Source organism: Myotis lucifugus, unplaced genomic scaffold, assembly GCF_000147115.1.
Source record: "Myotis lucifugus unplaced genomic scaffold, Myoluc2.0 scaffold_12, whole genome shotgun sequence".
Lineage (NCBI taxonomy): Eukaryota > Metazoa > Chordata > Mammalia > Chiroptera > Vespertilionidae > Myotis > Myotis lucifugus.
This window is the reverse complement of record NW_005871060.1, coordinates 8,773,751-8,799,310: the sequence shown is the minus strand read 5'-3', so window position 1 is coordinate 8,799,310 and position 25,560 is coordinate 8,773,751. Positions and strand designations below refer to the sequence as shown.

At 41.9% G+C, this 25,560-nt stretch overlaps 2 protein-coding genes and 1 pseudogene across 6 annotated transcripts in view; 2 read left to right on the top strand and 1 right to left on the bottom strand.

Annotated features, from left to right (window-relative positions):
- LOC102417789 (ATP-binding cassette sub-family G member 2) overlaps nucleotides 1-25,560 on the top strand; it is a 140,456-nt gene that overhangs the window by 66,695 nt on the left and 48,201 nt on the right. Inside the window, exon 1 of one of the 5 annotated variants that reach the window (XM_014452065.2) lies at nucleotides 20,916-21,048. The exons of 1 other annotated variant lie outside the window; for it this stretch is intronic. The gene's annotated coding sequence lies outside the window, so the exon portion shown is untranslated. Of the gene's footprint in view, nucleotides 1-20,915; nucleotides 21,049-21,312; nucleotides 21,487-21,883; nucleotides 21,901-21,924; nucleotides 21,942-25,560 lie in introns of those variants that run through there. 3 more of the 5 variants (XM_006084602.3, XM_023750414.1, XM_023750413.1) reach the window with 3 other exon arrangements.
- Nucleotides 657-12,814, top strand: LOC111825050 (annotated as a pseudogene).
- LOC102418419 (cytochrome c oxidase subunit 6C-like) lies at nucleotides 4,066-4,473 on the bottom strand. Its single transcript, XM_006084604.3, has one exon. It carries the CDS (start codon nucleotides 4,419-4,421, stop codon nucleotides 4,194-4,196), a length of 228 nt encoding a protein of 75 aa, XP_006084666.1. The 5' UTR covers nucleotides 4,422-4,473; the 3' UTR covers nucleotides 4,066-4,193.

Sequence of the window (25,560 nt, the reverse complement as noted above, 5' to 3'; positions counted from 1 at the left end):
TCATTCTGCTTTCATCCTTCTCTTCCATATGGACTAGTTTGCATTCTACTGAAAGGAAAAACTTCAGTCATCATCTCTTTATTCATTTATTTATATCAGTATAGACTCATGGGTTCATATTATATTTAGTACCATTCAACAGTAATGCATTATCATCATGATTAATGTTGATATGCCTATTGTTCTTCATTTGGTCAGTGGGAGATCTTTAAAAGTAGGTCTGTTCTGTTTTTTGTTTTTTAAACTAATTCTCTCATATTTTGAGTATTTTGTTGGCACAGCAGAAGTTCCAGACTCACTGTTCTCAGACCTGGCATAAGCTGATCTTCCTTTTTGTGGAGTTTTATATTTACTAACTGAGATCTGGGTGTTTGGAGTGTTCATTGGTATTGGGATGGCATAGCTCCTAGGCCTTCTCAGCAGACAGACCTAGGGAACATATGTACATATACATGGATACATCTAAACCTTTTTATCTGTCTGTATATATAGAGCAAAACCCATGACCTCCAATTCTGATCTAATACCCCAGGATTATTTCTACATTTCCATGTTTGTAAAGCATCTTCTCAAAAAATGAAAAACCTGGTTCTAGTTATTTAAATATATTTACTGATTTGCTCAACCTATTTTCTTATTTCTTAATAAAAGCAATCATGCCACCCATCATCCAGCTGTCTCTGCTCTTCCTCCCACCTTCCTTTGCAGCCTGTGATCTTGGGTGCTGGCTGTTGCTACTTCTCTACCCAGCACTTCCATCACCTTCACACAAAGAGGGAGGTAAAGTCTAATAGAAATGACTGATGCATTATGTGAACATGATATAAGTAGGAGTGTAACTAATTTTTCTTTCCAGTCAGGCTATACCTATTTTCCACAAGTCTTTTTCTACCTCTTAACATTTTTTTTTATTGAAAACATTTGTTTTTCCTGTAAGTAATCTATACTAATAAAAAGGTAATATGCAAATTAACCTTTGGAGGTATATTTCTAGAACTCATAAATGATGAAAATCTCGGGGTTCTTGCTCTACGTGTTTCATTTTGCTTTAATTTGGCTTTAAAAATTATTTTCAGTCAAATTAGTATTTATTTCTAATTGGTGTAGCAGCCAACTTGTTTTCCTAAAGCCTTTCTTAGGACACTCTATCTTCCATCCCTCCCCGCTCTCTTCCTCTCTCCCTTCCTTCTGCCAGGGTTTCTTACAGACTGTCATGTGCTGGGCTCCCTTGGATTTTAACATCTGTGGGCAAGAGAGACAAAAGTAGCTCCCTATGTGGGTTGTGCAGGATCAGGAAGGAGGAATGAGATGAGTGAGGGAATGATTTACAGTTGATGAGTAGACAGGAAGATTGGTTGGAAGACATCAATGCTTTGGGTGAAGATGAGCTTTTCAGGTTGTCATGGCTCTAGCTCAGTCACCCTGTGCTATTCCTTACTGAGAGGTCATGAAGATGGGGTATTCTGCTGGCTGCTGCTTTACATGATGCTTTCAGTCTCCTATGTAAAGTGTATTTTGGAAGAATAAGTCTGAGCTGCTCCCATGTACCACTTATTTTCATGTTATGAGTGATTGGGCCCATTTTGTTGGGGCTCTGTTCATGTGATTCTCTCTTTCCACTAAGGTGCTTTCCTGTCTTTACCTACAGGCTGCCATCGCCTGAGTCCCTTGCCTGGATTTCTAGGCAAAATAAGTTGAAGGCAGTTGTTCTCTTCCTTAGAATAAATTTATCAAATTGATTGAAACAATACATTAAAAATATTTTACCTGTTATGAAATTGTAAACACAACAGAAATGTAGAGAGAATAGTCTGATTTCTATAGTTATGACATGGTTGTAGTATAATATGCTGGTGTGATTACTAGTAACTTGATTTCCCTGTTATTAACATCTTCAGCTTTTTATTTCTGAAATATTTTAAGGAAAGTTATTAATAATTTATTGCTCCCTAAATATTCATTATGCATCTTTTTTAAAGGCCATTTGCCTACATTACTATTATCAACTAACACAATTAAGAATATCTTTTAAAATATATATTTTTATTGATTTAAGAGAGGAAGGGAGGGGAGAGAGAGAAACATTCCTAATAGTTTATTATTGTTCGGCAGTACCTTGAAGTTCTGGCAATGGGTAGGAACTTAGATTTCTGAGAGAGGATGGGAGATGGAGAGAGGCATAGAAACAATGATGAGAAAGAGCCATTGATCTGCTGCCTCCTGCATACCCCCGCAACGGGATTGAGCTCACAACCTGGGCATGTGCCCTGAATGGGAATCGAACAGTGACCTCCTGGTTCATAGGTTCACACTCAACCACTGACCCACACCAGCCGGGCTTTTTCCTAATAGTTTAATAAATATATTGACCTCATAGCCAGTTATCTTGTCAGTTGAACATTTTTGGAAAAGCCTAATACCGCCCTTCCCCCCAAATCATTTGTCTTCTTGACTACACAAAAAGTCAAGGTAAGAGTTCAGGTGTGCTGTACTAGTAACGTCTTCTTGAGAATGCTGGACTTGTTCTCTGTATTGGATTTACAGCAGCATAATAGATGATGATTCACACCTGAATTTGGCAGATGGAGTAGCTACCATTGCTAAACTGGGTATTCACATTCTGGCAGACTCCAGGTGAACCCTGGAATTCTCCCAAACAGTCCTGCTATGCCTTACTTGGCTTTGCTTCAATAAGCACTGAAAAGAGCCAGAACATACTTTTAGGTGGTGAATGTTTCAGGGGTCAAGAGTTACAATAAGTAAAGCTATCTGGGAGACGCAGGTTGATTTGGAGCAGGTTTTGTGCCAGGAGACAGAGAATTGTTGAGATCTTGTGTGACTGAATATATAAAAGGAAAGAGTAAATTAGTGAAGGCAGAAGAGAGGGAGAAGTCATTATATTCTGTCTCCCCAGCCTCATCTCCCTCACCCCCTGAAAGTGAGTCTTTATTTCCTAAGACCATCATGCTTGTGTACCTGGGTTCCCTTCTTCTGTAGGTCACCACTATGAGCCCTATAATAACCCTGCCGACTTCTTCCTGGATGTCATTAATGGAGACTCCTCTGCTGTGGTATTAAACAGAGAGATCGAAGATGGTGAAGGGATGTGCATCTAGAGTCACATATTATCATCCATTTGAATTGACTGAAGTTGAGCAGTGTGGTATGTTATTAAAATGTGACTTGGTGAATTTATATTACTGATGCTGCTATCTGATACCAGTTGCCATAGTTAGTCCAGGCTGCTGTAACAAGACTACCATAGGCCAGGTGGTTTAAACAACAGATATTTATTTCTCATGGTTCTAGAGATAGGGAAGTCTAAGATCAAGGCACCAGCAATTCGGTGTTTGTTGAGGTCCCTCTTCCTTGTTCATAGGTGGACCACCATCTTCTCATTTCCTCTTCACATAGAGAAGCGGGAAGGACCTCTCGGAGCCTCTTTTATAAGGACACTAATCCCATTCATGTGGGCTCCACCTTCATGACCTAAGCACTCCTCAAAAGCCCCACCTTCAAACACCATCACATTGGGGATTGGGTTTCAGTATATGAATGGGGGAGGGGGCAGGCATAAATATTTCATCTACAGCATCACTCAGCACACATTTTGTTGTCTGTGAGTGCTGTATTTTTAATGTATAAGAGCACATTTATGTGATAGTGTCAGTTCTGAGTGTTTTTTCATTTTAAAAATGTTCATTTTTACATAGTATCTTGAAATAAGAAACTTCGTAATTTATGCATTTGCACACAGTGGAAAGAAAGGCAGAGGTTTTTCTATTAAGAACTACAACTGCCTATGGTAAGAAGTTTATTTGAAAAGAATCAGGGTACACATATTATAGCTAGGAAATGGTGAGTGAGTTTGCTGTATCCACCAGTGTATGGATACAGCAAGTCAGGCCATTAACTTATTTTTCTAATGTGTAAAGCAGTGACAGGTCTAATAAATTTTTATAGTCAAACTTAGAATTAAGGTGTTAGGGAAGAATTTAAAAAACGGATTCCAGAAAAATGGGCTAAATCAGTTATTTTGTTAATGTTTCCCTCTGTCCACTTTTTTTTTCATTGTTTATTTATCAAGAGAAACTATTCCTTAGCTCAAATTTTCATGTTTCATAGTTCAGGAACACAGGTCAGTGACAAACTTCCGTGGAATTCAACCCAAAGAAATTCTTTACATTCCAAGATCACTTTGTACTCTGAAAGATACCAGCCTTCCTCATCTCCTCAAAATCTTTCATGGAATCATAATTTCTGTAGAAATCTGCATATGCCTTCTTTCTTGGTTCAGCCACACCAAACTTATAGGAAGCTGCAACCCCCAGGGATACAATTATGGCTCCAACAAAATGAAATCTCAGACGCTTGGCCAGAAGGCGGTGCATCTGAGGTTTTGGCAAAGTACCGGAAGACATGGCAGTTATATTCTCCCCAACACCAACGTCCGTCCTTCCAGAGGGAGAACTGGAGGACCCCTCTGTCCACTTTTATTCCAAGCCAAGGAGACTGGAGAGCCTTCCAAGAGAGATAAGCCACTCATAGAAAAACAAGCTGAGTGTTAAGTCAACTCCACCTTCTTCAGCAAAACAAAAGTTGAGTTAGATCAACTCTTGGGGATCAGAAACAGAAGAAGAGCACAGCCTTCAAGGAGATCACCTATGCCACCTCCTTCTGTCATCAACTCAGATGGGTTTCCAAGCGCTCCTTCAGAAACTTACTGGGTAATCCCCAGGCCTCCATAGCTCAGGTAACCTGATAGATTCTTCTAATTATGCTGTGAAATGTTCATGTGGAGGCATTAGATTCTGATACAATTTACTATAGATTATACCTATCCTCTGCACACACTTCCACCTCACTTCATTTGGGATATGGAAACAGACAGTGGCACAAATTAAACACAATTAAGTTTTCCCTTAGAGAAAAAAATTTTAAAGTAGTTTTCTGGACTACCTAATTCAATTTTTTTGCTGACTTAGACAATCTATAATAGATCATCTTTGTATGGATCCCGCCCCCAGCACCCCCCCCCCCCCCCCCCGCCGGCCCTTGCCGCAAATGGTGAAGTAAAGGAATTGTTTAGCCACATTTGTGGTTTCCTGGTAGCTGCACACATTCATTTCCTGATTTAGTCAACAAGTTTTTATCAATCATGTGCAGCATTTGGGAGCTTGTACACAGTAGTGAGCAAAATGGGTAAAAATAAAATCCCTGTGCTCCTGGAGCATACTTTCTTTTGAGGAGAGACAGCTGTTAAACGCATACAGAAATAAAATATATAGCGTGGCAGAGGGAAGAGTGGGCCATGGAGGAAGTCTAAGCAGGTGGGTGGAGAAAGGAAGAGAGAGAGAAGGAAAGGAGAGGGGGAAGGAGAGAGAGGGGAGAGGGGTTGGTTTGCATTTTAAAGCAGGTGATCAGGGAAGCCTTCACCTGGATGTCAGTGAGTGCACCTGAGTGTGGGAGGGGCCGCCGCTGTCTGAGAGGAGAGCCGGTGTGCGAACGCTGCTCATTGTCATTGCCCTGCGTTTAGGGATTCTGGTCTAGGAGAACACTAGCCCCCGGAATCAGCTTTCCAAGAACACAAAGGTAGTAAGCAAACTTGACTTCCGTTCAATAAAGCTATTCACTGTCAGACTAATTTTATCTTCAAACTTGTATGCATATATGCATAACCCATGGACACAGACAATGGAGTGGTGAGGACCTGGGCAGGGAGAGGATGGGAACAGGCTGGAAGAAGTTAATTGGGGGGAAAAGGAGGACCTATGCAATACTTTCAACAATAAAGATTTTATTTAAAAAAAAAAAGATGAAATAATGTTGCCCTAGCCAGTTTGGCTCAGTGAATAGAGTGTCGGCCTGCAGACTAAAGGGTCCCGGGTTTGATTCCAGCCAAGGGCACGTACCCTTGGTCTGGCGTGGGCAGGAGGTAACCAATTGATATGTTTCTCTCAAATCGATGTTCCTCTCTGTCTTTTCCTCTCTCTTCCACTCTCTCTAAAAAAATCAATGAAAAATATCCTTGAGTGAGGATTAACAACAACAAAAAAAGATGAAATAATGTTCTTTCCATTTTTGGGCTGACGCTGTTGATAGTGGTTGATTATTGCTCCTGTATGGTTTTCCTGTTATTCTCAAGCCCACTGTCATAAAAAACTCTAGTATTTCCTTTTCATTGGTCCATCATTTCTAAGGGTATTAGTCAGTTATTTTTGAGGTTGTTAATTTTATTATTAATCATTGAATTTCTGCTGATTGCTAAAATGATGCATAGTTGGCTCTGATGAACCATTACTGACTTCTTCCCACGCACCATAATTTCCTACTTCAGTACTGTTGCCCTCTGATTATTAATACAAAGGGCCTCGATCCCTCTTTGAGACGTACTGCTCATCGCTCCAGACATTTTTGTTATTTGGCACTTTTGTCAGAAATGAGCACTTTTGTGTTCTATCAACCAAGGGTAAATTTCTATTCTTTTAGAGGAGATTTGATGTCTTTTGGAAACAGGTCAACGTTGGTCAACAGAGACACTATAATGGAGCTGTCATTTCAGGGAGAAAGCAGCCATAATAATATATAAACAAACAAGCATGGCTGTGCTCCAATTAAACTATTCATGGACACTGAAATTAGAATTTCATGTGCATTTCAAATAATCAGTATTTGTATATCATATACATTTTTCTTGTTTTCTTTTTTCAATCATTAAAACAATGGCAAAGAAATCATTCTTATCTCATGGACTGGAGAAATAGGTGAAGGGCCCTGTTTGGCCTGTGGGCCATAGCTTTCTGACCAATGGTTTTGGAATTTTAAACTTGCTTGTATGTCCATTGCTTCTCTAAATGTTGGAATGTGTAGCTCTAGCAATGTTTTATGGCCTCCTGCTGATAAATCTTGTATCTACAGTCTTAGAGCTGTACTTAGGTTTCAACTAGTCATTTACATGAGTCAGACTTTGCCTCTGATAATGCAGTTAACCAGAGGCTGTATTTGGAAGGTCTTAGACTGAATAGATTCTCTGTATAAGAAGATTTAATGCTCATTTGACATGCTATGGGTTTTCTGATCCTCTCTTAGAGATTCGTTGTTTCTATTAGCATATTAAACATTTGGTATGGATTATCTTTTTTTAGTGATGGTCATAAACATCCCTCAGAAACTCACTTGAGAAATGTTGGCAAACATGTAACCACAGACCAGATACACAGATACACTGACAGGGTCTCCTTGCTCAGTTGTGAAAAGTTAAGTTTGGCTCTTTGTTTCCCTTTTCTTTTTTTTAAAAAAAACAACATATTTTTATTGATTTCAGAGAGGAAGGGAGAGGGAGAGAGAGATAGAAACATTAATAATGAGAGAGAATTATTGAATGGCTGCCTCCTGCATGGAGCTCACAACCCAGGCTGTGCCCTGACTAGGAATCAAACCATGACTGTGGCAGGGATGGAGCCTGTAACCAAGATACTTGCCCTTGACAGGGATTGAAGCCGCAACCCGTCAGGCCGTGGGCCAACATTCTAACCACTGAGCAGCACTGGCTAGGGCAAATTATTTGTATTTTAGTTTAGAAGGCAGTCTAATAGCATACACTGTTTTATATTTTCCCAAGAACTTTGGTCCAATCATTTAAAGTATCTATCTCAATGCTGTGGTTTGCTTATGTAGCCGTATATATTATAATAATAAATGGTGTGTTAAGTTTTTACCTTTAATTGAAACTCTTCTTTCTTTTTAAAAGGGTAATCATAATAGCTATCCTGGGACTGGTTATAGACGCCATTTTCTATGATCTAAAAAGTGACCCCACGGGAATCCAGAGCAGGTAAGTACATTTGGCTCTTGGTTTTGAGGAAAAGCTATTACTTTTTGTAAGGTTATAGAAATCCATTAAGAGTTTGAGTTTCAGACAAGTATAGGATGAACTGAAGAGTAGAATAAGTCCATGACTTGAAAGCTAGCTGTGTGGGAAGGTTAATTTTCATATATGGTATAAAATATACAGAGCATAAAGTCTACCCTCCTATCCAGGTTTAGGTGTACAGTTCAGTGGCGTTAAGTGCATTCACATTGTTGTAAAACCATTGCCACCATCCAACTCCAGAATGTTTTTCATATTCTGTTTTAGGATAGCGAGAAGCTAGAAAAATTCCAAGGCCGGAGAAATAGGGAAACTGAGACAAGAAAATGAAACAAGGCCAAACTGTTTGGCAGCCTGCAGCCGGCTTGTAAATCTCAAGCCCTATGGTCCCCCAACCAAGGATGCTGGAAGCAAGTGGTGACTACCTCTCCAAAGACAGCAGAGGAGGGAGGAGAGGGATGGAAGAATGCAGTCTTCTCTCATCCCACTCCCTAAACAGGAGAGCCAGCAGTCTCAGGGATTGGCAAGATAAAACTGTCAGGTGCTTGTCACAAATTCCGGGATAGCCACAACCAAGTAAAACGGGGACCTTGAAAATTAATTTGCACCAAGACATTCAGCAGAGGAATTTAAACATCTATGTACAGAAACGCGTATAAGGCAGAAACCCCCCACCCAACCAGCTCTTCAGATTAGCTTGAGATTTGCTTGCCTTGCTCCTTTGATAAATTTGCATGTTTTACTTTCTTAATAAATGACTTTCTTAATGAATTCACTTCAACAACGCAATAATCTGGAGTCACTCATTTGAATTCATTCATAGGCCAAGATAAGAACTGAGGTGGGGCCAGCCCTCTCCCTCTGACTCAGGGGGCTGTCCCATAACACCCCTCTGGTGTCTGTGTATTTAAAATATGCATTAGGACCCTTAAGGAGACATGAAGGGTATGGAGTGCCACCTTAAAACATTAGAGTCTGTTAAGTTATTTAACAATAAAACTTAGGATATGGAAGGAATTTTACTATCTACTAGTTCAGAATCATTATGAACATTATTGTACTGTTAAGTGAAAGACTTAACAAATTGAGCTGAATGTTGCCTTTTCCCATGTGTCTGAAATTAGCTTTTCCTATGATATGAGGCTTTTGTGTGTGTGTGTGTCTGAAAAGTTGCATATCTGCTTGTGTACTGGGCCTGGCTATTTTTAATTTATTAATTACATTTAAAAAACACTTAATTTTGTGTCATTTTAATAATATATCACTTCATCCCTTTTAGTTTCTGCTCACATCCTCAATGTTAATTAAATTGTTTGGTTGTGCAGAGAACTGCAACACTGTTTCAGGAATTCTGGCATGCTGCTTTCATAAAATTTATTTTTTTATTTACAAAATATGTTTTTATTGATTTTAGAGAGAGAGGAAGGGAGAGGGAGAGAAAGGTAGAAATATGCATGAGAGAGAAACATCGATCGACTGCCTCCTGCATGGACTGAGCCCACAACCTGGGCATGTGCCCTTGACCGGAATCGAACTCAGAACCCTTCAGTCCATAGGCCTGTGCTCCATCCACTGAGCCAAACTGGCTAGGGCATTTTTGTTGTCACTTTAATCCGAATAATTTTTTAATGCTTATCATGTGAGGAAACAGTTCAGCAGGTAGGAATGACCTAAGAATGTGTAATTGACGCAGTGCTTTTCTTCCCCTTCTCTCACCGCAGAGCTGGGGTGCTCTTCTTCCTGACCACCAACCAGTGTTTCAGCAGCATAACAGCCGTGGAGCTCTTCGTGGTGGAGAAGAAGCTCTTCATGTGAGTGTGGCTCTGTTCCGGGAAGGGCGCTGTCCAGTGTCAGGGCTGTTGGTCAAACTCAGTGATGGCGAACCTATGACACGCGTGTCAGAGGTGACACACGAACTCATTTTTTTGGTTGATTTTTCTTTGTTAAATGGTATTTAAATATATAAAATAAATATCAAAAATATAAGTCTTTGTTTTACTATGGTTGCAAATATCAAAAAATTTCTATATGTGACACGGCACCAGAGTTAAGTTAGGGTTTTTCAAAATGCTGACACTCCGAGCTCAAAAGGTTCGCCATCACTGGTCAAACTGGTCACATCCAGAAGTTGCCACGATTGGTCCCTGGGATTACCAGTGTTCATTGAGAAAAAGCAGCCTGGGGCTGGGAGGGAAATCATGAGAGCAAGGGAAAAGGGAATTTAAAGATTAGGGTATAGCTGCAAAGACAAATGGTACAGAGAATGCAAGAGATAGAGGCTGAAAAGGATCTTTTGTTTTAGCAAATAAGAAGTCACGAGGACCTTCACATGAAAAGTTTGAGGAGCTCGGTGGAGAGAAAGTAGTGGGTTAAATTGTACATTGAAGGTAGGGAAGTAAAGTTGACAAAGAATATAGACCATGCTTAGCCCTCAATGGAAGGGAGGATGCAAGAGGCAGAAGGCTGATGGTTTGTTTCTTGTGTTTTTCAAAGTGGGAAGAGATTTGCCCATAGTTACAAGCTGGAGGAAAGGAATTGTTAGGGAGGGAAAGAATGAAGGTTTGTGGAAGAGTTTGGACTCACTGGAGGAGGAGGTCAGGAAGAAGAGGGACCTAGGTCTTCACTGGGGAGGATTTGATCATTGAACAGGCATGTACGGTTGGGAGGCATGATCATTGAAGGAAGAAGTGTCACATGTTTTCATCACAAGATTGGGAGGCATGAGAAGGTTTAGTGACCTGAAGATGCCCTGGGGGCGTGGAGAATAGCAGCACCACCTTCTTCATGGTCAGAAATGGGGAGAAAGCAAAGCCTGTGTGACCACTGAGATCAGCTACTGAAGTTCTTTTTCACGGAAACCCAGAGTCAGAGGAGAGGGAGGACAGGCAGAACGTGTTTACCTGGAGTAGGGGTCCTGAGGGCTAAGTGGGCGGCATTGGGAGGAAATTCTAGAATGAGAAGAGGGGTCCTTGCACAGAGCTCTTGGGAACCAGGTCTCAAGGGAGGTGTGCACTTGAGATGCTGACTGGGTGAAGCTGTAGTTGTTAGACCCCTGCTGGCAGCAGAATGGATTAATCATCTGGCCTGTGTCTTCTTGAACTAATGTGGGATGAATTTTTGTGTTTGAGGCATGAATACATCAGTGGATACTACAGAGTGTCATCTTATTTCTTTGAGAAACTCCTATCTGATGTACTACCCCTGAGGATGTTAGCAAGTATTATATTTACTTGTATAACATACTTCTTGTTAGGTAAGTGATAAGATGCAAAGTATGTGTCTTTAGTCTCAGAGGGAAGCTAATTTCTTTTGGCAAGCATGATTTTGGTTCTTAAAACTATAAACCAAGCCACGAGATAAGGAAGCATCTGTCTATTGTGCACAGTATGAAGTAACTGTTCTCTAAGGTCATTTTTTGTCAAGATTTTATCAAAACTAACTTTTAACCCTTTTATAGTTTACTGAGTGATGACATGTCATATACAGATGTGGAAAGAATTCATTAACATATTGAGATTGGCTGGCTGTTGTGGCTCAGGGGTTGAGTGTTGACCTATGAACCAGGAGGTCAGGGTTCGATTCCAGTCAGGCCATATGCCCAGGTTGGGGGCTCAATCCCCAGTAGAGGGCTGTGCTGGAGGCAGCTGATCAATGATTCTCTCTCATCATTGATGTTTCTGTCTCTCTATCCCTCTCCTTCTCTGAAATCAATAAAAATATTTAAAAAATATTTGAGACTATGTTGGAAGAACTGGAGCTGGGATATTAATCACCCATTTATATTCGAGTGTGTGTGTGTGTATAGATAGGGAAAGATAGCAAATTTGGGGGCTTATTGGATAATAAAAATACTTGTTCAATACATGTAGACAGATTCATTTGTGCATTGTGTTTAGGCTTCTTTCCAAGCTTATAGTCTTGGAATTTCCATATAGTTCACTGATATGCACATACAGATACCAGTAATATATATATATATATGTATATTTGACAAAGCACTATAGGACAAGGTCCACTGATTGAAATTATGCCTCAATTTTACAAATAAGGGCTATTTCTTAAAGAATTGAGCATAGAACCAGACCCTCAGCTCCTGACTAGTGTTCTTATGGCTGCTCCAATACCTTCAGAGTGTATGACCCGTAATAGTGCCCCATTATAGCTATACAGTAGTTTTGTGAAACTTCATTTAAGCTCACCCTCAATCCCAAGCTCTGTGGTGTTTGTCTCAGACACCTGGCAGCACTCCCTCAGAGAGTGAAATGCCTGGAGGTCATGGGATCCTGATCTCCCAGTTTCTCCACTGTCACTGCTACAGCAAACGGTGAGGAATGTGGTGATGTCTGGGGGGAAAGCATGTTCTCTTGACAAGTTTCCTTTTTAGAGAGAAGGCAGAATTCTGGCCAGGTGTGTAGCCTCCAGCCCCCCACCTCAGCACTCAGAAATTGGTAATAATTGCACAACAGATAGCACAGGTGTTATGTTGTAAAGTGCTTATGCAGTAGTATAAAAAAGAAAACTGAATCACTCTGTACAGTTATATGGGGGGCAAGGAAATTGGTTGACTCAGGTTAGTTGGATAGAGGATGAATTTTTTCACGCTAATATTCATTTCTCCAAATATTATAGTGTTTGCACAATAAACAATCCCAAACACACAGGGAGCTAGGCGGTTAGATTAACCCCCTCTTTCCTTCCTAAGGATTGAAACCGAAGGTGGAGGCCTTCTTCATCATGATATTTACCCTTATGATAGTGGCTTATGCGGCCGGTTCTATGGCACTGGCCATAGCAGCAGGTCAGAGTGTGGTATCCATAGCAACCCTTCTCATGACCATCTCCTTTGTGTTTATGATGGTGAGTAGGAACTGTGCTTCTCTGAGAAGTAATTATTTCCCCTCCTTCCTTCCCAAAAGTTTACCTGTCATGGAAAACCTGCTTTGAGGATTTTGTCAATGGCACTCTTAGCTTTTAGGAAGCCATATGTTAAAATATAGCTTATATCAGAAAATGTACCATATTTTTCTCTTTTTTTTGTTAGTGAGGACTAGAAGATATTTTTTCCATTGATTTTTGAGAGAGAGAGAGAGAAGGAGGAGGAGGAGGAGGAGGGGGAGGAGGAGGAGGAGGAGGAGGAGAGAAACATCAATGTGAGAGAGACACATGGACTGGTTACCTCCCACACATGCCCCAACCAGGGGCAGGCAGCCAACCTGCAACCCAGGTATGTGCCCTTGACTTAGAATCGAACCCATGGCCCTTTGGTGCTGGCGTTGATGCTCTAATCATTGAGCCACAGCAGCCGGGGCTGTACCACCTTTTTCTTGACCTTACCCAGCCCTTTTGCTACTATTATAATGTAGGTTACTACAACATTAAATTAACATGTTACAATGGGAGGAGTAGTGCCCAGCCAGAGTGGCTCAGTTGTTCCTGTGCATCCAAAGGTTCCTGGTTGGATTCCCTGGGTTGCAGGGGTTAGATCCTCAGTCGGGCATATATGGAAGGCAGCCGATCCATATCTCTTCTCTTCTCTTCTCTTCTCTTCTCTTCTCTTCTCTTCTCTTCTCTTCTCTTCTCTTCTCTTCTCTTCTCTTCTCTTCTCTCTCTCCTGTCCTCAGGCAAGGATTGGGAAAAAATATTTCTTGGTGACATACAGTGATGACTGGGAACTTCAAAGCCAGAAATATTTTGACTGGAAGATTCCCTCATAAAAATGGCAGGTTCATTGCCTGGCTTCTGGCTTCTGCGCTGGTGTTAGAGAAGAGCTGGCTTATTTCCCAGCTGGGTTGTTTGGATCAAATACTGTCCAGAGCTAAGCTCCATGAGAAATAGGACAGTGTGTGGCATGGGTAGTCTACTAGTATCTATCTTGGTTCCTCCTCTATTTTGAAAAAGAGTGTTTTAAAAATAGTGAAAGATCCCAAAGCCCACAAATCCCCTCCTTTCTGGGTTCCTGACATTTGTTTATATCATCCTTTTTTTTTTACATTTCCCTAAATTTTTAAGGGTCATAGATGATTAACAGGTGAAGGGGACCAGTTAGCACATTTCCCAATACTACAATCAAGTAAACAGGAATGCTTACCCTATTTACTTAATACATGTCCTTTCTGTGAGAGTAGGAGATGTCTCTAAAATTTTGTAGTTAGCCGAAACTCTTGCCAAAGTTTAATTTTCCATTTCTGAGTTTGAAAACTATCCAATCCAAGTAGAATTGAAAAGTGATAAACCTATAGTTTCATCCAATCAATAAAATGTCCTTTAGTATATAAAACTATTTTGCTTGATAGGTTGGATGCTTTGATTTATTATTATTATTATATTACTAGAGGCCCGGTGCACTAATTCGTGCACCAGTGGGGTACCTCAGCCTGGCCTGCAGGATTAGGCCAAAACCGGCTCTCTGACATCCCTTGAGGGGTCCCAGATTGCAAGCGGGCACAGGCCAGACCGGGTGACCCCATCAGTGCACAATTGGGGCCAGGGAGGAACACAGGAGGTTGGCCAGCTGGGGAGGGACCGCGGGAGGGCTCCAAGGTGTGTCCAGCCCATCTTGCTCAGTCCCGATCAGCTGGACCCCAGCAGCAACCTAACCTACCAGTTGGAGTGTCTGCCCCCTGATGGTCAGTGCATGTCATAGTGAGAGGTTGAGTGGCCTTAGCATATCATTAGCATATTATACTTTGATTGGTTGAACGGATGACCGGACGACCGGACACTTAGCATATTAGGCTTTTATTATATAGGATTAATGGATTACATATAGAACTTTTAAAATCACATGCAAAACTATATTTTACTGAGAGATGTTACATATTAAAGCACTTTGTTGGATCAAGTTGAAGAATATGTATTTCCAACAGCATCAGTTCTTGTTATGCCCATCTTCTCATGGGAAGTGCCAGTTAGAAGTTTTGCATGAACCTCTTCTTATGTAGCCATCTCCTGCTGGAGCAGTCCTTCCTGGGGTCTCCATGGCAATACCGCTTTTTTGTAACTTGAAATAAAGGTATTGGTTTTGTTTTATGCTGCACTTCACATTACGCAGTACTAGTCCTAAGCTTTGGGTTATTTTAAGCATCCATTCTGAACTCCAAATTATTCCTAAAGTCATTTGGAGATGGAATGCAAACCCTGTGGATCAGAAAGCTTACTGTGTTAAGGAAGTATAGAGGCCCACCAGGTGCTCAGGATATGTTCTGGTGTGTCCACTGGTGGGAACACAGTGGTTGCATCATTACAACAGTCAGGACCATGGCCTTCCATTGTGTGCTGTTACAGAGAGAGTAAAAGCCTTGACAATTAAGGATCTTCCCATTCAATGAAACATAGATACGTTGTCATTTCTTCACAGCCACAAATAGCCTCAGCTAAGAGAGGAATACACATGCAAAGAGGACATAGTAAGTCTTTAAAGTAGTGGAAAGAACCCAAAGGGATCAAAACATAAACACAATTACTAATAATTATAGAGAGACACAAGATTTTTTATTTGCCCTCACAATTTTTAAGGAGGCAGGGAAGGTTGGGGGTCAGGCATGGGATACTTCAGCTGCTTGTGTTTTAAAATACCCCTTTCTCGAATATATGCACCCCTATGTTCATTGCAGCATTATTTACAATAGCCAAGATCTGGAAACAGCCCCCAGCGGCCGCTCGTCCTGGGCTAAGCCCTGAACCTGTCTCCAAGGTCCCCTTTACTCTGACTTTCCAGTGAGCGACAGCAGCCCGCCCTTCTCTCTCTCTGTCTCTTGACTGGCCCACTCCTTGTTTGGAGTAAATCTTCAATAAGCCCCATTTTGCTTTAATTTTTGTTGACATGAACATCTTTTCTACGTTGACAAAAAGAACTGAGGTCCCAGCTGGCAACCCCAACTGGTAACAAAAGGATGGAAGAAAAGTTTAACTCTAGAAGACATGTCTGTTCAAACTAAACTTAAACTAGTGTTCATATTAAATATTTCCCTAGAACGTGTGAGTTAGGACTGTAGAGCAATACAATCCCTAATGTCCATGTGTAAGCTTCCTGCCACAGGAGAACAAAAGAGCAGGAAGAAAGCTTGCTGGACACCAGGAGTCAGCCCCTACAAGGAACTGAAACTGTCCTGAAGACACCTGGTGACACACCTGCATTCCACCCACATTCCGAGCCCACCGACTCAGCCCCAAGCCCACTGACAACACAAGCTGCATGTAAGGATAAAACTCCAGCTCCTGGGTGTTGCCATCATCTGGCCACAGCTTTGTCTCAGTGCTGTGCAGCCCTTCCCTTTGGATCCCCCTCCCTCATCCTTCATCCTTAAGTAAATTCACTTTTTCTTTAATCACCATCTGAGATGGCTATTTAGCCTACCCGCACACCAGCATGCTAACCTTCCATGTTCACCTTTCAATGTGATCCTGAAAATAATGTGTGTGTTTTTAGTTTATTTCTTAATTTATGAGCCAATTAAATATTAAAATTAACAATACTTTTTGGAGGTAAAAAACACTATACACATAAAACATACAAACAAAAACAGAACCCAAAGGGATCAAAACATAAACACAATTACTAATAATTATAGAGAGACACAAGATTTTTTATTTGCCCTCACAATTTTTAAGGAGGCAGGGAAGGTTGGGGGTCAGGCATGGGATACTTCAGCTGCTTGTGTTTTAAAATACCCCTTTCTCGAATATATGCACCCCTATGTTCATTGCAACATTATTTACAATAGCCAAGATCTGGAAACAGCCCAAGTGCCCATCAGTAGATGAATGGATAAAAAAGTTGTGGTACAGCCCGGCTGGCGTGGCTCAGTGGTTGAGTGTTGACCTATGAACCAGGAGGTCATGGTTAGATTCCCGGTCAGGGCACATGCCCAGGTTTCGGGCTCGATGCCCAGGTTGTGGTCTCGATCCCCAGTGGGGGGTGTGCAGGAGGCAGCCAATCAATGATTCTCTCTCATCATTGATGTTTCTATCTCTCCCTCTCCCTTCCACTCTGGGAAAAAAAAAAAAAGTTGTGGTGTATTTACACCACAATGCTACTCGGCTCAAGAAGAGAAGGAAATCTTACCTTTTGCAACAGCATGGATAGACCTGGAGATTATTATGTTAAGTGAAGTAAGCCAGTCAGAGAAAGACAAATACCATATGATTTCTCTTATATGTGGAATCCAATGAACAAAATAAACTGTCAAACAAAATTGGAACAGAGGTATGGATATAAGGAACAGACTGACAGCTGTCAGAGGGGAGGGGATGGAGAGATTGGATGAGAGAAGGTGAGGGGATTAGCCAAAAAACATATATACATAACACATAGACACAGACACCAGTGTGGTGATAGTCCCAGGGAAAGGGAGTGGAGGCTAGGTGGAGATGGGCAAAGGGGGAGAAATGGAAAGAGACTTTGCTTGGGATGATGGGCGCACCATGCAGGGTGCAGATGATGTTTCATTGAGTTGTACATTTTAAACCTGTATGGTGTTGTGAACCAATGCCAACCCAAGAAACTCAATTTTTTTTAAAAAAGCAATAGAACATTTGAATAAATAAAAATACGCCTTTCTCAATTTTTTTTTCCTTCAGTTTTCAATCCTCAAGCAGTTGTGAGCTGGGTTTGCATTTCTGATTACTTGGCAGGAAGACCTGCTGAGACCTTCAAAATAGTCTTGTCAGCCTTTGAAAAACCAGCTTCCAATTTGGCAAAATTCCTGATCAATTACTAAAACCTTTAAATTCTGTTGAAATATACCAATTTTTATAATCTTATATCTCAATCATCTCTAAACAATTTCCACCTTGTTGGGAAATTTCTGGGTTTTCCCTTCTGTTTCTTTTAATCCCTTGTTGTGTTAGAATCTATAAGACCCAATTAGCAGAGATAGCAAATTCAAAAGGCTCAGCATTTGTATTTATTTTTGTCCCATTGTGTGTGTTTTTCTTCTTAGTGCTGGGCAATTTTACTTCCAATATTCTATTTTTCTCAATGCCCTAATTTTTTACAATATCTTCAACTATCTGAAGGTACATAGGAAGGGGTCTGAGTGAGTTTTGATTTTCTAATTTTTGTCCTTTCATCTTTTAAAAAAAATTTATTCATTAAATTGATTGGGGTGACATTGATCAACATGGACACATAGGTTTCAGGTGTGAGTTTCTATGTTATAAGTTCTGTATATAAGACAAAAAAATAGGTAGTCAGGATGGTGCATGCAGTATCTCCGGTCTTCCACCAAATGTGAGACACTTCCAGTCACAAACCTGCTAATCTGTGACAGCTCGAACAACAGGCTTACAGAAAGTCTGCAAGTCTGCGCTTGTGTTCTATCCCTATGGTATTTCCTTCTTATGACAAATAGCACAAGAGACATAGACAGAAAAAAAAATGGCTTCCTCTGGGAGGAAAGATTCAATAAAGAAAACCCAAGAGTCAGTAGGCCCAAGAAACTAGCTTCATAAATATTTTCTCTTGCCAATGTAAGTTTAGAAGAGAGAAAATAATTCTCATCATTTATAACTTGTCATTTTCAGTAAGGTTGAACCATTCAAATTTTTTTTTAAAGGATGAATCAGCCCCATATTGTTCTCTCATAGCAACTGGTGTTTTGTGGGAGGGGCAGGGGATGTCTTGAGTTTGACTTCCCCCAATTTAAATTGCTTTCAACCAATCAAGGCTGGGAAGTTGTTTCTGGTCGGTAGAATGCTGCTTCCTGGTGCCCATCCCCATTGGGTCGCTGGCTACTTACTCTCTTATCTTCAAAGTGGAAAGCCAACCCTCCGTAGATAATTTCCAAAACGGCTTATAACCTTGGTCTGGAGCAAAAACCCAAACTAATTACATGGAATGGCCACGAGATGTCACTATGAGTTCAATTATCTCAGACAAAGAAAAAATATACAGGTACATTAAAATTGAGGGTGTCCTTCAAAAACTCACCACTGAGGTAATTCTCTCCTACACATTTGTGGTACCGAATAGGTACTGACACGGTATCGGCATGAGGAAATAATTCCTCACCACCTCCTGGGCTGCCACCTTCTAATACTCTCCTGAAAGATACTCTCTGGCACCATAAAGCCCTGGGCTTTCACCAAAAGGCATGTGTTCCTAAGATCCAAGACTTTGGAGGTGCAGAAAGGGAGCACACCATGAGCCTCAAGGATATGTAGATGTCACACTTTGACCTTGACCCAAAGAGTAGCATTCCTCTCTCCTTCTCCAAGTTTAGCCCCACATTAGGCACCAAATGTTAAGCACAAAGTTTATAGTTTTTAAGTAAAATTGGCTATGTGTATTAAATTTTTTTTTACTGGAAATAACCTTATTTCTCAGCAATTCCCTTTCTGAAATTTATCTGGGAGTGTTCAATGACATTGCTACAAGGATGTTTTGTGAACAATAGGAAGCTTGGTTAAATTAATTATGGTACATAATAAACAATAGAATACCATGCAACCATTAAATATAGAGTTGTAGCAAGATATTGAGTGACAGGGAACCATGTTTGCAATAAAGCAGTTTACAAAATAATAATAGCTACCATTTATTTTGTGCCAACCAGTGAGAATGACTGTTCAGTGCCTTACACACATGATCTCATTTAATCTCTGTAACTACCTTGAGAGATTGTTTCCCCTGATCACCAATAACCACCTAAAGACTAAGTAACTAGCTCAAGTTCAAATCTCCAGGGTGTAGGAGAGCCAGGATTCAGACACAGGCTATCTGACTCCTGAGATGTTGCCCTTCAGCCCTGTGTTTTGTATATAAACTCACTTTGTTTTTAAAGAAAGTATGTATACATAGACACAGACTAAAAGCTGATGAAGTTGATGAAGCTGATGGTATGTAGTTGATGGATTACAGGCAATTTTTATTTTTTTTCTTGTTTGATATGTAATAAGAGAGAGAGAGAAAGATTAGTTAAAAGGAAAAGAAAATGTGGGAGTCCCAATACCCTGCTCTATAAAAAATGGTACCCTTTTCAGGTAAAATAATGGAGAGGTCATGAGGTGGAGGGTGGTGGGCCCTGGTCCAAGTAAGGCTGCCACCCATTTATCCTCTTAACTTTTTGTGTTTTAATATATTTTTTATTGATTTCAGAGAGGGAGAGAGAGAAACATCAATGATGAGAGAGAATCATTAATCAGCTGCCTCCTGCACACCCCACACTGGGGATTGAGCCTGCAACCCAGGCATGTGCCCTGATCAGGAATGGAACTACAACCTACTGGTTCACAGGTCAATACTCAACCACTGAGCCACACTAGCTGGGCCATTTTCTTTAGTTTTATAATGCCTCCTGGAACTGTTTTCAGAATTTTTTTCATCTTTAAAGTTTTATTCTGTAGAGGGTGTTTTTCAAATTTTCAAAGTTATTAAGAGCCAGCTCTGAAGAAATTTTCCCAACGTTGGCTTAAAATGACAAATATATTTGTATGTGACTTTGTAAGGGTCGTGAAACTGACTCAGAAATTTAATCCAAAAAAACCCTCAACCCAATTTCATCCGAGTGTTTGGGGGCTTAATAGATATATACTTTTAAGTCATTTAAAAGTATACAGTATGGTGTTTTTAACATCCTAAAAACATTGTGTGTAAACCATTTTCTTATCTAGGCCTGTCTGAAATTTTCTTGTATGGGGTAAAGAATTAACAGCAATTCCTTGTGTTGCTTTAAACAATTTAACGAATATTATAATTTTTTTTTTTTTGTAAATACAAACCAGAAACTACCTAGGTGCAAGCACTAATTTCGCAGAGCAGCAGCAGCAGGTGAATTTTGGCATGGCCATCCACACCCAGAAAGCCTGATAACCAGCGCTTTTCCTGAATCTGCAAATCACTTTCCAGCTTTTCCCTGTGATCACTGTCTTGCAAAGAAGTGTTTATCACTGCACTGTGAAGAAGGCATTTAAACTATTCCCAGTCATATTTTCATTCAAAGGGTTTTGTCTCCATTTAGCACCCCCCCCCCATCCCTCCCCCCCGCCCCGCCCATAGATTTAGCTCCCGATCCCATTGGCCCTGGGGCACAGGAACCTAACTTCTCAGAAGCTCATTTATAGAGACCACCACTTGCTCTGGATGCGCAGCGCGTGACACTGAAAAAGGCCTAGGCGTCCGCGTCTCCTGGTGCTTAGGCGGGGCCCCGGCGGTGACCAGATCCACCCGGGGAGACGAGGTATTGCTGAGCTGGTGGCGTCCTGGGATTACCGGGCTCGTGGCCAACTGTCCATTTCCTGCGCGCCCTGGACACAGAGTTTTCGGTTTGCCTCTGGGTGCTCTGGGACAGTCGTGTCCGTGACCCGGGCCCACGGGCGGGTGGGGGGTCCAGTGCGGAACTCGGTACCTGCGCTACTCCGGGCGCGGGCTCCACCCCAAGCTTATCCAGCCGGGCAGGCGGCGCCACGCCTTCCGCCCTCCCGCGGGCGCGGACCCCGAGAGCCTGGGGCGCGAGGGAGGAGCCGCTGCCCGGGCTGTCCCGGCCCAAGGCCGGAGACGCGCCTTTTGAAGCTGTGTTGCCTCTCGGCCCCGCGCTCTTCTCCTCGCCGTCCCAGCTCGCCGAGCGCTGCCCACCGCTCCTGACCGCGACCGCGACCCCGGGGCCGGCGCCTTGCGCGTGAGTGCTGAGCCCGGGGACGCGCGGGCGCGGTGGGTGGGCTGCGGGTGGGGCTGTGGGCATCAGCCCGGGGAGGTCGCCTCCTGCCCGGCTTTCCCGCCAGGAGCTGTGTCCCGAGTCTGTGGTTACAGACCGAGTCCCGAGCGCGCAGGAGGGGAGAGGGAGCCCAGGAGCGCCCACCAGAGCAGGGGAGCGGGGGTCCCTGGAAGGAGGCAGCCTGGAAAGGAGCCGGGAGAGTGTGGAACAGCTTCACGCGGGAAAGCAGGACAGATGCTGGGCGTCCTGGTGCAGTGGGACCTGCTTCCTCAGCGTGTGTAGGGACGGTCTGGCGGGCTCAGCTCCGCGGTTACATGAGTGACTTAGTGCTCTGCCTCTGAGCACAGGGACCTGAGATCCCAGCCCTGGAACTGCTGAGTGAGTGGAGACAGCCCTTTGGGATGCCAGCGGCTTGAAAGGTCCGTGGGCGTTGGAGGTACATTTGGTAGAAAATAGAAAACTTCAATTGAGACGACTAGGTTTTAATCGTCCCTCCCAGTTTCATTTGAATAGGAAATGCATACTGAAAATCACACTGCTCTTTTGGAAAACGATGTGTTGGTGCAACAGATGGTGTGTGTGTGGTAGTGTGTGTTGAGGGCCGGTTGGTAAAACTCTTGCCTTTCTCCAATTGTGTAGTTGATATTGGATAGATAAGACCGTGAGCATGGAAGTTACTACAAGGTGGAAGAAAAGTGTGTTAATATTAGTGCTTTAAAAGGGATTGGCCAATATATTGCTTTGTTTTTTCACATCCAGGACATAGAGTTTTTTTCAGTACTTTGGATGATTTGCTAAAGAGTTATTGAGCTCCCTTGTGTAATTCTTCTGTGGATCGTTTAATGATTAACTTCAAAGAGTTAACCAATTTATTACAATACTGATTAAAAATAATACAGAAGAAATGAAAACCAAACAGAAAAATAGAAGATTGCAACCTAACTTATTTGCAAACAAAAAAGTTAGGTTGCAAATCTAGCAAACAATTAAAATGCCTCTAATGTTGCCAAGTTTCGTTGTCTTCGCTAATAGTGTTCCTATAAATAATTCCATTTTCGGATTCATAGTAACAAATATTGATTGGTCATCTTTGTTCCTGAACCTGGGCATTCAGCAAGAGCTCCACCCCCACCCTCAGGCAGCACGGTCTTTTGCATCAAGATAGTATTAATGCCAAAACCGGTTTGGCTCAGTGGATAGAACGTCAGCCTGCGAACTGAAAGGTCCCAGGTTTGATTCCGGTCAAGGGCATGTACCTTGGTTGCGGGCACATCCCCAGTGGGAGATGTGCAGGAGGCAGCTGATCGATGTTTCTCGCTCATCGATGTTTCTAACTCTCTATCTCTCTCCCTTCCTCTCTGTAAAAAAATCAATAAAATATATTTATAAAAAAATATTATTAAAACACACTTACACCCAAAATCTATTTCTGCATTTATTTATTAAGCATCCATGAAGCAGTTGAGGTGAGCACAAGTATTACAGATAGAAAATAAAATACAGCTGGGAGTTACTGTGGGGAGCGCATTAGAATGGACGTGAACAGATTGAAAGATCCTATGCAAACTACGTTGCATCCCCAGGCCATCAGTCACACAGTTCAATGAGGGTGAAGGGGAAACATACCAGGTCCTTAGGGAAGCATTCCCTGGCACTTACTTCTGAGGGAATGTTTTGCGTCACAGAAGGATGTGGAGGAGACGGAACCATGGCAGTAGGAGAGTATGTGTGTGCCCATCTGATAGTGCAAGTAATGGTGCGTTTTCTAGGACTGCTTGCTGTAGCTGTAGTTTTCCTTACTCTACGTGTTATGAAAAACACTTGTTGGATGCTAAGACCCTGGGCTCACACATGGTGCTGTTGTGTGGTTTGGCTTCCTTGGGGATAAATCTAGATTTTCTAGGGGGATAGGTGGATCTCATGTGCTTCAAATACTCGGTATTTCTCTCTGTCAAGGATTTTTGATAGAAGTTTGGCAACAGTTGAAAGATATATCAAGTGGGGAGGTTTATCCTGTGTTTTCTTACTGGGGTCAGGCTTGAGAACGTTTAGTAAAAATTAATGAACCTGAATGGCCATCCTCTCTATAGGATCTACAGAAAATTAAAGTGTATCCTTTAAGAAATCAGTTCTCAGTTTACTCCTGGATATGACCCAATAATTGATAAAAGTGTCTGGATGACTTTGGCCTCCTAGTTGTTTTTTTTATTACTAACAGCTTTATGAGATATCATTCACAGATGATACAAAACACCTATTTAAAGTACACCATTTGCCGAAACCGGTTTGGCTCAGTGGGTAAAGCGTTGGCCTGCGGACTGAAAGGTCCCAGGTTCAATTCCGGTCAAGGGCATGTACCTTAGTTGCGGGCATATCCCCAGTAGGGGATGTGCAGGAGGCAGCTGATCGATGTTTCTCTCTCATCGATGTTTCCAACTCTCTATCTCTCTCCCTTCCTCTCTGTAAAAAATCAATAAAATATATTTAAAAAAATAAATAAAGTACACAATTTGTGAAGCTGTCACATTTTATTATCTTCTCCTTTAAAAATCCATTAGCAAGTAATCCTTCTCTTCATTGTTTCACCCCATTGGTTTTTGAAGCAGGTATTCTATTTCACTGGGAGGCTGTTAGAAAGTGGACATATAATCTTAGAGTCACAAAGTTGGCTTATTTATAGAGATAAATGAAATATTCAGAGAACTGTAACACTGAAAGTTAGTAGTTTAAACTAGGTGTGGATATGTGTGTGTAAAGCAAAATTGCTGCTCCTGTTTTGATTTCAATGAAGAAGTTATGTTTTGGTGAGAAGGTAGAATAAAATCTTAGCAAAGTAGAAACTCCTTTGAACAGGGTTTCTTACACTTTTCTGATGTGGGTGAGGAAGAAACTTTTCTTTACCCTCAAGGTTCTTTTAGTTGATCTAATAACCAAATGAACATGAGACAGATAAGCAAGAGAAAATAACCAAATTTAATACATCTGTGTGGGAACCTCATACACATGAGAGAGTCAGAGACCCTACATGCAGGAGAGATTCAGAGACAGAAAGGTAACATATAATAAAAGGCTAATATGCAAATCAACCGAACAGTGGAATGACTGGTCACTATGATGCACACTGACCACCAGGGGGCATAAACTCAATGCAGGAGCTGACCCCTGGTGGTCAGTGCGCTCCCACAGGGGGAGTGCTGCTGGGCTCACAACTGGCGAGTGCAGTAGTGGTGGTGGGAGCCTTTCCTGCCTCCATGGCAGTGCTAAGGATGTCCGACTACTGTCAGTCAGACATTCCCCAAGGGCTCCCGGACTATGAGAGGGCGCAGGCTGGGCTAAGGGACAACTCCTCAGTGCACAAATTTCATGCACCTGGCCTCTAGTGGGTGTATAAGACATTCTGAGCCAAATCCTTAGAGATAAGGTGCTTTGGGGGCTAAAGGGTCATTGCAGGAAGAACAGATGCTTAGTGAATTGAAGTTTGTCCTGCTCTATAGACAGGTCAAAAGAGGTTGTCTCTGATCATCTCTTATTAAGTATGGGCAAGGCCTCTAATTCAAAATACTTTTAAAAAAATTGATTTGTTGATTTGAGAGAGAGGAAGTATATGTAAGAGAGAGAAACATTGATTTTTTTGTTACCACTTACTTATATATTGGTTGGTTGATTCTTATGTGTGCCCTGACTAGGGATGGAACCTGCAATCTTGGTGTATTGGGATGACACTCTAACCATCTGAGCAACCCAGCCAGGTCAAGTTCTTATAGGTAGTTAATGGAGGGGTGGGAGTTTCTCTTCTGCCAGACACTAAAGTTGCCTTTAGCTCAAAACAATACAAGTACCACAGAGGCACATCTTGGGGTGACTTGGTCTGAACTTTCACATGATCATTAGCCCAATCCCTTTGGGCTAGGTCTTAGGCAGCTGTCATTTCACTGGCATTACGTTCTTTGTCATCTGGAAGAGTAAAAGTGGAAATCTCTAGAAGGCCACAAGCCCTCTAAACTCCCTCTGAAGCCACTTGAGGTGAGTGTCTTATAA

Coding starts and splice junctions, on each gene's coding strand:
- LOC102418419 (XM_006084604.3), bottom strand. CDS start 4,421: ATGTCTTCCGGTACTTTGCCAAAACCTCAGATGCACCGCCTTCTGGCC.